We start from the raw sequence: 14,746 nt of genomic DNA, 5'->3' as shown, positions 1-14,746 counted from the left end.
TTTATCTTATCAATAACTGATTGAAGCCTTTATTGGATAACTGTTATTCTTTAGCCTTATATTCTCTATGAGACTCTTCTGAACGTCTACCCTACCCTCAGGTATGAGAGTACAGAAACCCACTTTAAACTATTTCTGGTGTGTTATTTTTAGTTTCGTGCCTTGCTGCTGGACAACTCGTGAATAACAGTGGAAGATCTTGATCCAATATTTTCTGATGTTCAGATACATAAATCACTAACTGATTTTAACTTTTATGGTTATATCTCTCTATCATTTTATCAGGAAATGGATGAAAGGCTTTTCAACTTTTCTTTTTTATTCCAACTATTTGACACGTGTCCAAAAACAATGATGATTTAAACTTCCATCCCTGATCTGAGTGAAATTCCATAAGCACCAAAAGTATTGAAATCAATTCAGTGAGAAGTTTACTTGATAGATCTTCTTCCAAATTCGAAATATAATATGTAATATAACATAATATTCCTATTGTTACACTGTGACGGAAGAACAAGCACATCAGTAATAACTCTTTCATGTATGTTCCAATACAGTATTGCTGTTGTTTCTGCCATAGACAATTTTTCTCACAACCTAGTTTCCATGAATTCCATCAGTTCTTTACAGATTTCTGGAGCTCATCTCAATATAAACTTTTTATTACTCTTTCTAGTGTCTTCTTAACACCTAAATATCTGGCTTTTGGAATGTTATGGAGAAGACAGGCTGCTGTTGGGTGAAGTTACTGTACGACTTTAGTCGTAGTTTGTGAACGTTTGAAACAGAGCAATCATTTTTATAAGCATAACAAACCCCATCTTTGCCAATACATCTTTTTTTGTTGGGATGTTTGGAGCAAGTGCTTGTTATGAGCGTCATCCTGCATTATTCTTCACCCGTTGAATAACTGGTTTTAGACTTGTATATTTTGCCAGTGTATCTTTTTGTTGATTAACCCATTTGGATTATAAACTTTTATACTTTATGTCTGTCATCTGTTCTATTTTTATTTTTTCATAATGTCATGATGTTTTTGTTCATTTTTTTATCAGTCCATATTTCTTTTTTCATCTCTGAAAGCAATTTTTTACCATTTATTGCTAGATTGGATCGAAAAACTGCAGCCATAGAACCAGTGTCAATCAACATGCTGTAATTCTTCCCAATGATGAATTTATTAACTCATGAACTTTTTTAAATAATGAGTAATGAACTTATTATCATAATTTGCAGAAATGGAGTATTTTCAAGTAAATTTAGCCCCTAAAGTTCACCTAATTCCTCTTTCTCAATGTCTTGTTAGTTCATTCTTATTCTTTGGGATAGTTAATTTCTAGAACCCATCTTTATTTTGATTTATTACTAATGGTCCCAGTTGTAATGTTTATGTTTCTCCCTTTTCTAACATATTTCTTTCTTACAGGCTTTTATCTATAGTTAATGGGAACTTATCTTGCAAAACTACATTTGAAACACCAAATATTTTGTTATTTACTTCTTTCATTCAAATAACCAGTTGTTTAATTAATTCTATGTTTTCTTCTAGACTATCATGAGTAGAAATGATATTTGTACACTACATGGCCTGATTAACTGGTGACTTTTGGATAGTGCTTTTAGTTGTAAATTTGTAACTTTCATTGATTTAATTCCATCACTAACAGGGTAGTGTTCTCAATTATATGCATTTACGTTTCTTTACACTAATTTTTATATCTTCACTTTTAATGGGATCTATGAATTCTTTGGATGCTAACAAATTCATCAATTTTGTAAGACAGTTTTAATTTGAAAGCAGGGCAAGACTTTCCATTTTTGTAGGTTTGACCAATGCCTATCTCTCCTCTTGTGCACTTAAACTTCATATTTGAAACTTCTTTTTAATGTGACTTTCCAAAACCTTTTGATAATTTGACATTCAACGCCTGACTATTAGTACAACACTCAGCTGGAAAATTGTGTGATGTTGTTAAATGGTATTTTTAATGGGCAGCAACATGAAAAACTTGTTGTTCACTACTCCATTAATTCATTTTATTAATAATTTTATGCTATTTAACTATCATAATTTTTGTTTTCTCAATTGGGGTGGAGTGTTGTTTGACTGATCAGCAAACTTCTGGAACTAGATTAGGTAATGAGATTGTTGGAAAAGTCCAGAAAAATCTTGTAGATGAAATGGCATTTTGTATTCTTGTGGGAATGGAAAGAAAGATGTGGTTGGTTTTGCCACTCATTTTCCAGATATCTTATAACGCCATTGACATTTTTTCCACTTCATTGATTCTGTTCTTCTATAATCTCTATGTGTTTAATAGGTGTTTTTTGTACTTTATTAATTTACAATATTTCAGCATTATGTAGATAGATGCCCTTTTATACTGCTTTACTTTTGCTATTATAATCCTTCGACATATCTTCAACGGCTTTTTCGATTTTGTTCTCAATTACATTAATTTTTGAATATATATATATAAATATATGTTAAAGATTTATTTTTCACCAGAGGTGAGATTGAAAAGAACATCTGGGGTAAAGAGGCCTAATACATGTTTTGATTGGCTGTACCCTCTGCTGTGGGCTGCAGTTTCACTTATTCACAATTCATCAACATAGTTTGGGTCAACAAACTAAAGAAATATCATTAGGCCTCTTATAATAGTAACCTGTATATAATATCCATGAATACTAATATTAGTTTTGTTTTTATTTATTCCTAAAGTCTCTTTCTTTTAACACAAATCGTAAATTATTATTTCTTTATTTTTGCTATTCTTTTAATTTATATTTCTTATAGGTCTTTTAATTTTTTGTCTTACTACCTTGCCTTCTTTCAACTCTTCCTTTACTATTTCGTCCTCTCCAACAAATGCTATCCCTAAGTGGCTCAGCAGTTGATTTGAAGTCTTATCACCCCGAAAATCAAGTTTCACTGCTCGAAATTAGCAGTGCGCAGATAGCTCATTGTGTAACCTTGTGCTTAACAGCAACCAAACCACCAACTTTTTAAAACGCTTCGTACACATATCATTCTAAGGATTGCCCTATATTTTACTTTATTTTTACAAAATAGTCCCACTCTTGACATCAAGGTTATAATGTTTTCTATAATTAGATGGATTATTTTTCATCTTGCTGTAAAAATTATGCGAATCGAAAATGAAAGCGATTTAATTCTTCAACTGTAGCATGTAAGTTCTAATAGCTATGGTCTAAGTGTGAGATAGCAGCTTTTTTTATAGTTATGGTTGTGTTTATCGTTCATTTAATATTTGCTTTTATCGATTATTTTATCTTTAAACTTTTATTTGCATTAAAACACTAAATCACTCTAGATAATCATTTGTATGTATAATAAAACCGATATCAAGTTCTCCGGTAGTGGCTCAGATACTATAATGTAGCAGAATATTTTGTAAATTTATTATTGCAGGAGGTGTACATTTTTGACCAACTCCGTGAATAAATAACCTACCATAAGCTTCACTAAGAGAGAGAGTCATGAGAAAGCTCGTGAACGATAGAGTTAGCAAACTGTTGCTGCTTAATATCACTCGATATTAAATGGTATTTTTGAAATACTGTGTTGCTGCATTTTTGTTATGGAATGAGGTTTTTTTCCTGGTTCTTAATTCTATTAATTCAAATTATAATTATAAAATATTGTTTATTAAATATTAGTGTAAAGTACTGGTCAACTACGTGTTTATTAGCTATGTTTTGATAAATGTTCAATTTTTTTCTAAGTGTTGTTTCAGTTGGCTCAGCAGATAGCATGATGGGGCTTTGCTATAAGAAAAACACACACACACACACACAATTGTTGTTACAGTTGAATAAATGGCTCTTTTTGTTGTTATACTCCGACTATAAATACACTTACTTGCTAATTCTCTACTTTACTGACTTAGAAATTCAAAATTTACAACTTTAAATTTATTTACTAATTAATTGAATGATTAATTGATTTATTATACAACTAACAATTTGCAAGTCGCTTTTGTGTACCTACATAATAATTTTTCACAATCTCACAAAAATTCGAAACGTCAAGTCAAATTCAAACACATAGGAAATTTTTGAGCATCACAACTTTATTCAAAACATTTATTCTAACAAGCAATACAAAACATCTAAGTTAAGATATTAAAGTAGTATACAATGCTGTATATAAACAATATTTGTCTGCATTTATTTTCTAACAATATAGTTATGTGCAATTAAAACAATGACTATCTTCCAGGACTTTTTCTGCACGTTGTTGGAGAAGGAGTGGTGTATTTGTCCAACAGAGGGCGTGCCGATGTAAACGATAAAGAAAACTATATAGATTTTCGAATGAGACTTTTGGGAGAAGAGCAAGGTAAATCAGGTAGTGTATAAAATAAATTGGATTACTTCTTTTTTTGGTAGATGAATGATTTGGTTATCTATTTTTTGAAATTCAGAGTTATCAGTTTTAACAGTTCGATGATTCCCCAAAATTATGGATAATTCTTATATTCACGATGTTAGAAAAAAATGAACGTTCAAGACGTCTTGCTAGAAAAGTTTGTCTCTGAAGAAGAAAGGTTCACCTTTCGAAAGCACACGGGTTATAGGCTAATTTTGTGTACATATTCATTCACAATACGAGAGGAGATGTATCAACCATTTGAGCATAAAACATTTCGTAAGGCTTGATTACTACTGTTTTTACTTAGTACACAATTTTAGAAAGTTAGGAAAATGGGAGATAACCCATAAAAATCTGTCCAAGGATATGGTATTTATCATATAATACAGTAAAACATATTAAACTACTTCTGTCAAGTTTTACAATCAAATTTACAACTACCACATTTATCAAACTTTTACAGCTAGTGAGCAAAACTAATATTTATTTTATTTCTTTTGTGAAAATGTATGTTCTGCTCTGCTATTCAATACTTCAAGCATTTAAAATTATACACTGGTACAAAAGTGTTTTACAATATGCTAGTAAATCTCTAGTTACGATGGACTAGAGGAAGGCAGATAGTAAACAGCACCCAACGCCAACACTTGGGCCACTCTTATCTTATAATAGGATTTCATTATAATCTTTATGATGCACCCACCGCTCATAGAATATAAGTAAAGGTATTTCCATTACTGAAAAACTGATGGTCAGTATTTTTTATTTGTTAGAGTTTTATACAGTATTTATCTTCATAAATATTTTTCAATGTGTTTAAATACCTGCTTACTATATATTCAGTCACAGAAAATAGATGTAATATTTTATTGTATTTCATGGTCATTTTTTTAAATTGGTGGCTATATTGCTTAATCTCATTTTAACTTGTTGAATTTCCTATATGGAACCAAACACTCTTATTGCGTGACACTCGTGGTAACATAGCAACGTAATACACATAATGGATTATTAAATAAACTTAAGTAATAATATCTCCCGTCTAGCTAAGTCATATAGTTGTGGTATTCTCTGGTTTCCTTTGACTAAGTATTTTGTACAAAAAAAAATAAACTTAACATAGAGTTAGAAACAATCGCAGTCTTTATCGTACACAAAACAAAGCCACGTTTAACGTTTTTATGCCCCCTTTCAGTGGCACAGCGATATGTCTGCGGACTTACAACGCTAGAAACTGGATTTTGATACCCGTGATGGGCAGAGCACAGATAGTCCTTTGTGTAACTTTGTGCTTAACTACAAACAAACAAACATTTGTACAAGTGATTATGTGGTCTACCTAAGATAGTTTGTTTTAGAGTGAAGCAAAATTGGGTTAACTGCTGTGCCCGACGCGGGGAACTGAATCACGGATTGTAGCATTGCAAGTCTGTAGAAGATTTCTGTTCCATTGGGATACTACTGACTAAGAGAGTGAGAAATATTTTTTAACTCCCCCCTCGTCAATTTATCTCTAGCTAAATTATTCTAGATTTGCTTTATATTGAACACAATCTGTACATCTGCAGGATTTCTTGTACAAAAGTTATTTATATCAGAATCTAAATCTCGGCAGTGATAATATCCCTGAACCATAAGTCTGACAAGAGGCTAGCAAAAATCTGCAAGGTTATCTAGTCTCACAAATATGTATCTTCAAAGATGTTTAGTCTCAGAAGTATCTCAATCTCCAAAAACCTTGCAAATAAAGGTAAACATTATGTCACATACGACATTCTATCCAGATGTATGCACCATCCACATGACTGAGGGTCACTCTTATGTGAACAACGAGTAAATCATTATTTTGCTACCAGAACAGACCACTATTTCTCTTCATAGCATCTTCTTTATAGCAGTAATATGTTTTCTAAAGGAAAATATGTGAGTCTTTGTGACTCGGAAAGTTCTGCGAATAATCTTGACTAATTTTTTGTACTTAGATAAAGCCTGAAACACACTGAAGAGTTGTAAAATTACATAACACCTAACGAGATAAAAACGTATTATATGTCTGCATATCATGCAACTAAATTAGGATTTCTTATCAATTTATTAATCGTAAAATATTTGTGATTTAGTCATCGTGATTTCCACGATGTCTGCAGTATATAGGGAGTTTGTAAGAATTCCAACATTTGCTTACTCAAATTTATATTTAAGGTATTTCGTGTGGCAAGTGGAAGACATAAGAATTAAGTGGCCATGTCATGCAAATCCCTAATTATGAATACCTTACTGAAGAGAAGGCAGCAACTTAACTTCAACTGCTGTTAGTATGGTTTCCTTTAATTGAATAGCAGGATCTATTGTCCAACATCTAAAGTGGTTCAACATAAACATTATTCATGTTTTAAACATTAAACCTTGTGATCCACGTCCTGCTAGGCCTTATGAAAGAAGAATGATGTCAAATGTGAAAATTCACTTTGAAAACTACTTCATTCTCTCCAATTAGTTTAAAAAAACAATAACTGAAAACTTTTTTAAAAACGTGAATGAAATAATAACTTTTTATAGGATTAAGAAACAGCTCATTCTGCAAAATGGTCAGATAAGATATTATTTGGTTGAAACTCATGCCTAGACAAAAAATGATTTGTTGATCGAAATTTACGTGGAGGAAATAGAGTTCATTTGTATTTGAATTTTCTAACAAAACTACAAAAAGGGTTATCCGTTCCTAGCTGCCCTTCGTTATAACTGGCAGACTAGAAGGGAAAGCAGCTAGTGAAAATGTCATCCACTAACTCGTGAGCTAATCTAGTTTCGTCAAATAGTTAGTTTTAGCCTTAAATCACTCTTATAACGTACATTTGGTCCGAAGTACATTTTCATATATTCCAAGCTTCATTAGCTTCTAGGTCACTCTCCGCCTGTATAAGAAAAAATTAAGAGCTTACATTAAAACATTAGTTCAGTCTTGTCTTAAAAATTATATTTAAAACTTTACATGATTTAATTGTTTGTAATTCTCCGATTGAACATACGTGTAATCAAACATGTTATAAATTTAGTCTTAATATATCGTTACAAAAATTTCTTTTGTAATATAAACGACAAATGAGTGAAGAACAAAGAATGTGCAACATATTTCACAGTTACAGTTCAAGGTAAATGTACCACAAGTTTCATATAAATTTACTATTAGAATGTAATCTGTATAAATATAATAGTACTATTTATTGTATATCCATTTAACAGCTTCGTAGGGCATGGATGAATCTTCCACAAAATTGGTATGGAGGTTCATTAGGTCTATGTAGAGTTGCACACAAATTTTCAATTTTTTATTTTGCAGTTTTTTATGCACGATTTTGCGTTTTTCATTACTACTTCACTCGGCCCGGCATGGCTAGGTGGGTTAAGGCGTGCGACTCGTAATCCGAGTGTCGTGGGTTCACATCCCCGTCGCGCCAAACATGCTCGCCCTTTCAGCCGTGGGAGTGTTATAATGTTACAGTCAATCCAACTATTCGTTGATAAAAGAGTAGCCCAAGAGTTGGCGGTGGGTGGTGATGACTAGCTGCCTTCCCTCTAGTCTTACACTGCTAAATTATGGACGGCTAGCGCAGATAGCCCTCGAGTAGCTTTGTGCGAAATTCAAAACAAAAACAAATGTCCGTTGGGGTATGTAATCTTAGCCTATGGAGATAGTTTAAACATGTTTACAGCTATTTATAACTATTTTACAAAGTTTAGTTTGGTCTTTGTTAATTAAGCACAGTAAGCTATCTGTGCTCTGACCACCATGATTTTTAGCTTTATGAACCTTCAGACTTACCAATATTCCACTGGGGGGAGTGGCTTCTCACAGGTATATAACTATGTGCATAACTCTAACAGTAAACGCTTTGAAAAGAAAACAAACAAATTAGAACATATCTAAGTAGAGAAATATTCCTTGCTAGTTACCAAAGGGTAAATTCTGGCAGCTTTCAAATGTCACAGGTATAATATAATCATTCTATTTATGCCTATGCGATTATGCTTTTTTTACCTAATGCCTTAATATATAGATTGAGTACAATATTGATGTTTAAGATATGTCTGTGCAAATTATATGATTCAAGTTGTTAAAGTTATACTTTTGTAAATGTGACAATTTCCCTTACACTGCAAAATTAGGGACGGCTAGCGCAAATAGCCTTCGAGTAGCCTTGCGCGAAATTGATAAAAAACAAATTACTTCGCTCCCTGTTGATGGAAATTTGTGGTTTCACATTTAACGCTTTCCAGTTTTTATGAGTGTTTTTGTGTGTTTTTTTTACAATTATATATACGAGAAGCAACTTTATCTGTCCCAAAATAACCTTTCAGTAATAATGAACCTGCATAATTTTTAAGTAAATTTTAATTTTAATATATGATAGAATGTGTACAAAACAGCGTGTTTACTAAGGCGTTTAGTCTTTTTGTACATGTACAATTAGTGATGTAGAGTTTACAATCAAATTTTTGAAATTAATATTTTTTTAAAAAGTCTATATTCATAGAAAATATTAGTTTTAGGATAATGAGTAACTCAATGTTGAGTGTTGTTTTATAAATATAAACTTAGCAGTATAACGAATATCTTCTAATTCAAACAAATCAACTTGAATGAAATTCAATATCTACAATTAAAATGTCAATGAAAATCGTAAAAGTCTTTCATAACGAGCCTGTGCTTCGTTAACTTGTGAAATCCTGAAAGCTTTCATAACTTTCTTTATAGGAATAACAGACAACTAACTATGCAAAACAATCAAATAAGATATCTTTTTATTGATACTTATGTCTAGAAATAAAATGATATGTTGATTAAAATTTATGTGGAAGAAACACGGAAATAGTCTAGAGGTACTAAAGTAATAGTGAATAGTGTTGAAATGAGATAAATGTTTTGACGATTTAACATACTTTCTTTTCCAGAAAACAAACGAATGGCAGTGCTGTCTCCTGGTGAACATTCTTTTCCATTTAAATTAGGGCTTCCCCTAGGACTGCCGTCAACGTTTCTAGGAAAACACGGCTGGGTGCAGTATTACTGTAAGATAGCACTTAAAGAGTCTACTGGCATTGTACACAAAAATCAACATGTCTTCATTATTATGAACCCCATTGACTTAAATTTAGAGCCTTCTCTTCTTATGGTAGGTAGCATATGTGTCCAAACTTTTCGTTAAATTTTGTAATTCGTTTGGATGGTCACGTAATAAATTGTATTTTTATAGGACAATACTAATTAAAGAACCCTAATGTTAAGACATTATCTAAATCGCTTGGCTTAAAACGTAAAAGGAAAACCTAAAAAATAAATTGTAATATTTTATTGCATTTTCGTTTTGTTTTTTTATTGTTAAAATTCGTTGTTGTTTGAAATTATTTTTGCTTCTATCCGTATTATTATAACAGAAGAGAGAGTATGATTGTATGAATATATTTTGTGGATATACTGCTGTTAACTGATTGAGCTCCAGAGAACTTACGACTTATTTTTATTCACTAATTTTTATTGTTTCAACCTTTACTAAAAATGCGTGTGTAATGAACTATGAGCTAGAATTTGTTAAAATTCAAACTTAAATATATTCTAAACTCTTCCACTCAATACCTAGTTTAGCCCTTTTTTTCTGTATTTAATATTTATCTTAGATTTTTCGGACTTTATGTTTCCCCATTGTTTTAACTCACTAATGAAGTTCTTCTCTTTCTACTAAAACATTATGTTTTATAATATCATCTCTACAGCAACCTTTTCATTGCGAAATTGAAGATACTCTTGGGGTCGGCTGTCTGTCTGCCGGTCCTGTTACGTGCACCGTCCGTCTTGACAGAGGTGGTTATGTACCAGGAGAAAGTATATGTATTTTTGCTACTATAGAAAACAACAGTAAAACCACCATCCGGAAGTCTACAGCAATACTGACTGAGGTAGAGAATAAATATTATTGAGGTTTAAATAGGTATTACATACTGTGAATGAATGATAAAGTGTGATTATCACTGAACTCTGCCACATGCGTAACATAATTCATTTCAACAAAGTATCTTTGATATTTTTTCATCGTTTAAACAGACATGCGTATCTGTTTGAAAGTGCTTTTTCCTTTTTCAAGTTTAATTATTTATAAGTTATTTGACTTCAAACTTAGAAGGAAGTAAAAAGGATCTTTTTCGTGTTCTTTTTTATTTTTATTAATATCCGCTGATGGGTAAAATTAGCTTTACTTTGATGAGAATTGTTATCACACGAGGCTTAGAATAGTTGTATAAATATGTGTTGTGTAATATATCATAGCTGCTAAATGACTGAACTCCAGGTAACTTAAGATGCTCATTTTTATTCACTGTACCGTGTTAAACACGCTTGTTCATCATTTGACTTCAGTATTTTCTTATGAAAAGTAGTGTTTCACAAAACGAAAAGAATAAAGATTGGCTGTTGGGAGTTATGGTGGCTTTTCCTGATTAGAAAGTATCCCTACATATTGTCATACATATACGTACACACATACATATATATATAGGTGGGGCACCTGTCCAGAATCTACTTGACTATAGTCATAAGAGGTGCAATCGTGAGGTATATAAAATTAATAATTTACTTCTCCAAAATCCCGTCCTGTGATAGGCAGATCCAACTCGTATAGATTTACGTTTTTTAAACATTGAATATTATACAAGTGCCAAGGAATTTTAAATATATAATGTTTAAAAATACACAATTATTTTATAACAACGATTGTTTAATACACAACTATATTGTGTATAATATTTATACAATTACCAGAGGATAAATTTACATATTAAACAATTTTATGCCATCTACTGACAACATTCCACCTGGTCCATCATCCTTATTTAATGATTTAAATAAAAAAAAAATAATTATTTTTTCCGAAAAACAAACCTATAAATAAAGTTAGGCAAATAATTTATACAGTTAAAGATAAAATTGATTAAATAGAAAAATTTAGTACATATCAAATATCATGTGAACGCAACTTAGCTTACATAGAACGGACTAGAAGGAATTTAAAAATCAGAATTAATAAACACAAGAGAAATGTTAAAACAATAATATTACTATTTCACTGATGTCGAGAAAATCCACTTGTAGAGAAACATATATGTAAAAACGGCTCGTTTGGGTTGAGAAAATTTTTTTTTGTGAACCTGACGATGACCGAACAAGGTCGAAACGTTGTTCACTCCTTTACGTAAAAAACTTTCTCAACCCAAACGAGCCGTTTTTACATATATATTACTATTTCACGTTTAGCGAAACACATCAGTAAACCTAAACATACGATTCAATGGTTAAAAACTGTCATATTAGCCCAATATGGAAATTTAATTAGAATCTGTTAAAATAATTAAATATAAAAAAGACAAATCTAAATCTTTAAATAAGGACGGAGGACCGGATGAAAATGTTGTCAGTAAATGGCATAAAATTCTTTAATATAAAAATGTATTCTCTGGTAATTTTATAAATATGGACTATATTGTGCAAAACATTACTCTTTTGAAGATGGTGCACTGATATATGTTGAAATGTGTAGAGTGTATATTTTCCAGTCTCGCAGTTTTTTATTGATGTTAAGCTTGTATGGTAAATTATGGTATTTTTTTGTGCTTTTGACTCTGAAAACTATTTTAGAATTATTTATTAAATAATCGTTGTTATGAAATAATTGAGGGTTTTTAAATATTATGTTATACAATTTTGAGATGCAGGGATTCTTCTTACACACATTTACAAATTGTGAAAGGTCCAATGCAGCAATCTTTGATTCCTCCTACGAGTCCGAAACCACAAGTTTCCATACGCTTATTGTAATATTACACGAAATAATTAGAAACATAATTTATTTCATTTAAGCTATAACTTGATGTATTCTTTTAGTATCATAGGAATGGATTATAAAGTGTATATTCTTGCTTCCATAGCTACAACATAGAACCAAAGAATCGAGCACAACTAACACTGAAAGGTGGTATGATGCATAGAAATACCACAGCAAAAGTATTTTTCACAAAAGATAGAAGAGTATGTTTGTTTGCCTATGTTATTAAAAAAGAGAAATCACAAATGTGCATTACATTTTACACTATGTTCAGTTATTGGTCTTTCATAATACAAACTCAAAATGACGATAGTATTCTTCCAAAGATAATCAGGTTAAACAAGAGTCAGTAAAGAGCTCTAATGCTCAACTCTCTAAGAAAGTGTCTGTAATAACACAGAAGCAAAGCTATTAGTTGCAGTCTTTTACTACAAACTGTAAGCACAGACCTATAATAAATAAACAAATTAATATACGTTTACCCGTAGAGATCTTCAACGACTGGTCTTTCTCCAAAACTAAGCACCTGTGTTGCTATTTTATGTAACTGAAGAAAAAAATTAGAAATAGAAAACTTCGTTTTCCATAATAGAAGTCGTTAGTACTGACAAAAATAAAATGAAATATATAGCTAAATAACAATAAGCTTCTTCACACTATAACTTCTACAATTCAGAAAAGTTGCACAGATTTAGTTGGCAAACCATTTATTTCAGTAAGTGTAGAGTTTATTAATAGATTTAACAGCAAACAAGTTGACATAAAAATACACTTCTAACCTCCTTGGTGTTCTTCAAGATCGGATTCTATGCTTTCACAGATTGTTCGTCATGGACAGGGCTGTTTACTGAAATATTCAGAATCGGGGTAATTTCATTGATTACTATTTCTTTGAGTATGGGTTAATCACTTCGTGTGCTTGTTTGTTTGAATCGCTGCATTCTTTTATCACTGTTTTTTTTCTGCGCATATCTACCCATATCTGCATGAGTGTATTTTATTGTCTATCGTTTATCTATTTATTTATCTGACTCCTCAGTAACGTTAATTCCACCAAATTGAAATATTTCCATTATATTTATATTTCTGCTAATTTAATCTATGCGTAATTTTTTTTTTTGTATTTACTCTGCAGACGATCCAGTACAGTTATAAAAATAAAATAGTCCAGGCCGAGACCAGAGAATTGGCGTCCTTGCAGAAAGGTCAAATTCCAGCCGGTTCAACTGACCAATGGAAAGATGAGTTACTCCACATCCCACCCCTTCCACCGACAAATCTCCGAGGGTGTCGCCTGATTCGCATACAATATGATGTTTATGTAAGTTCTGTGGAAGAGCTCTTTCATCTGTTTAGTTTGATGTGGTAATTAAAGCAGTTACATTACGAAGTAGAAACTTTTGAACAGCTTTTCTTTTACATAAGCTCCTGTTCTGTCTCTAGAGTACTCTATTTTTTGCCATAGAGCTTATCAGTTGGTTTACTATATGCACTGAATATAAGGTTATAAATTTTACTTTAGTTTATTTTGTTTTATTATTCACGTAGAATATAAATAAACACATAAAACGATAAGAAGTTTTAAAAACAATCAGTTTGCTATTTCAATTCATTTTTCAAAATCACGTGTTTTCTCTTCCTTGATTTAAGAGCTAAAATGTAGTAGAAACATTCTGAGGATTTATAAGCACACTGAACCAGTCTTTGGGTCAACAATAAAGTAAAATAGTTCTTTGGCTTTCGATAATAACATATATTAGACTAGTAAAATTTAAGGGTAGAATTTTGATGTTCATGAATGTTACACCGTGGGGTTTGAAAGTAAAGTGTAATAATTTCTTGAGCTGAAGGTTCGACTTAAAAGACTTTTAAAGATTAAAGGTAATATACAACAGGATGTGGAGTTTCCGAAAGTAAACCATATCAGACTATTGGATTTTGAAGAATTTCGGGTTTAACTCACTATGGAGAATTGTTTTGGTTTTAAAGGATCTGAGGTAGAGCTAACTCACTGTTAGATTTTGGGAAAGTAGGTTTAGTTGTTACTTACAGCTCACATTTAAGTTTTAGAGGAAAATTATAGAGGTTTATGGGATTTGGCCATAAAATATAAAAGTATTTTAAACACAAAAATACATTAGCATTTATTGAACATTTATCCATAATTATTATGACTACAAGATGTACTGAGGAAACATTTTTATTACTAATCGTCTATTTGAATATTTTAAACAATCATCTGAAAATTCATATTCATTTTTATGTTCTTAAATATGATGCTGTTTGTTTTGTTTTTTAAAAAAAAACCTCTACAAGGCTGTACCTTACCACTGATTTTAGTGCCTTCGTACTTATTACTGAACCTCTGGGAACTTTATAAATGAACTATAATTTTAAATTTCTGTTTTTAATTTTCGCTGTGCAATAACGCAAAATAACACCGTAAAACTCTTTTGTACTAATTACAAAAGTA

General features: G+C 31.3%; 1 protein-coding gene across 7 annotated transcripts in view; it reads left to right on the top strand.

The window, feature by feature from the left end:
- The window catches only part of LOC143249134 (arrestin domain-containing protein 4-like), a 45,223-nt gene that overhangs the window by 19,729 nt on the left and 10,748 nt on the right, over nt 1–14,746 (top strand). For 5 of the 7 annotated variants that reach the window (XR_013027579.1, XR_013027578.1, XM_076498492.1 and 2 more), the window contains 4 exons: nt 4,247–4,375; nt 9,353–9,573; nt 10,172–10,354; nt 13,409–13,594. Coding sequence is in view for 5 of the 7 variants with exons in the window: in XM_076498492.1 (XP_076354607.1) it covers nt 4,247–4,375; nt 9,353–9,573; nt 10,172–10,354; nt 13,409–13,594 (719 nt within the window). In the remaining 2 variants the exon portion in view is untranslated. The remainder of the gene's footprint in view (nt 1–4,246; nt 4,376–9,352; nt 9,574–10,171; nt 10,355–13,408; nt 13,595–14,746) is intronic. The other 2 variants (XM_076498495.1, XM_076498493.1) reach the window with 1 other exon arrangement.

Source organism: Tachypleus tridentatus, chromosome 4 (genome assembly GCF_004210375.1).
Source record: "Tachypleus tridentatus isolate NWPU-2018 chromosome 4, ASM421037v1, whole genome shotgun sequence".
In the NCBI taxonomy this organism is placed as follows: domain Eukaryota; kingdom Metazoa; phylum Arthropoda; class Merostomata; order Xiphosura; family Limulidae; genus Tachypleus; species Tachypleus tridentatus.
The sequence above is the reverse complement of the archived record's forward strand: the minus strand, read 5'-3'. Positions and strand labels throughout refer to the sequence as shown.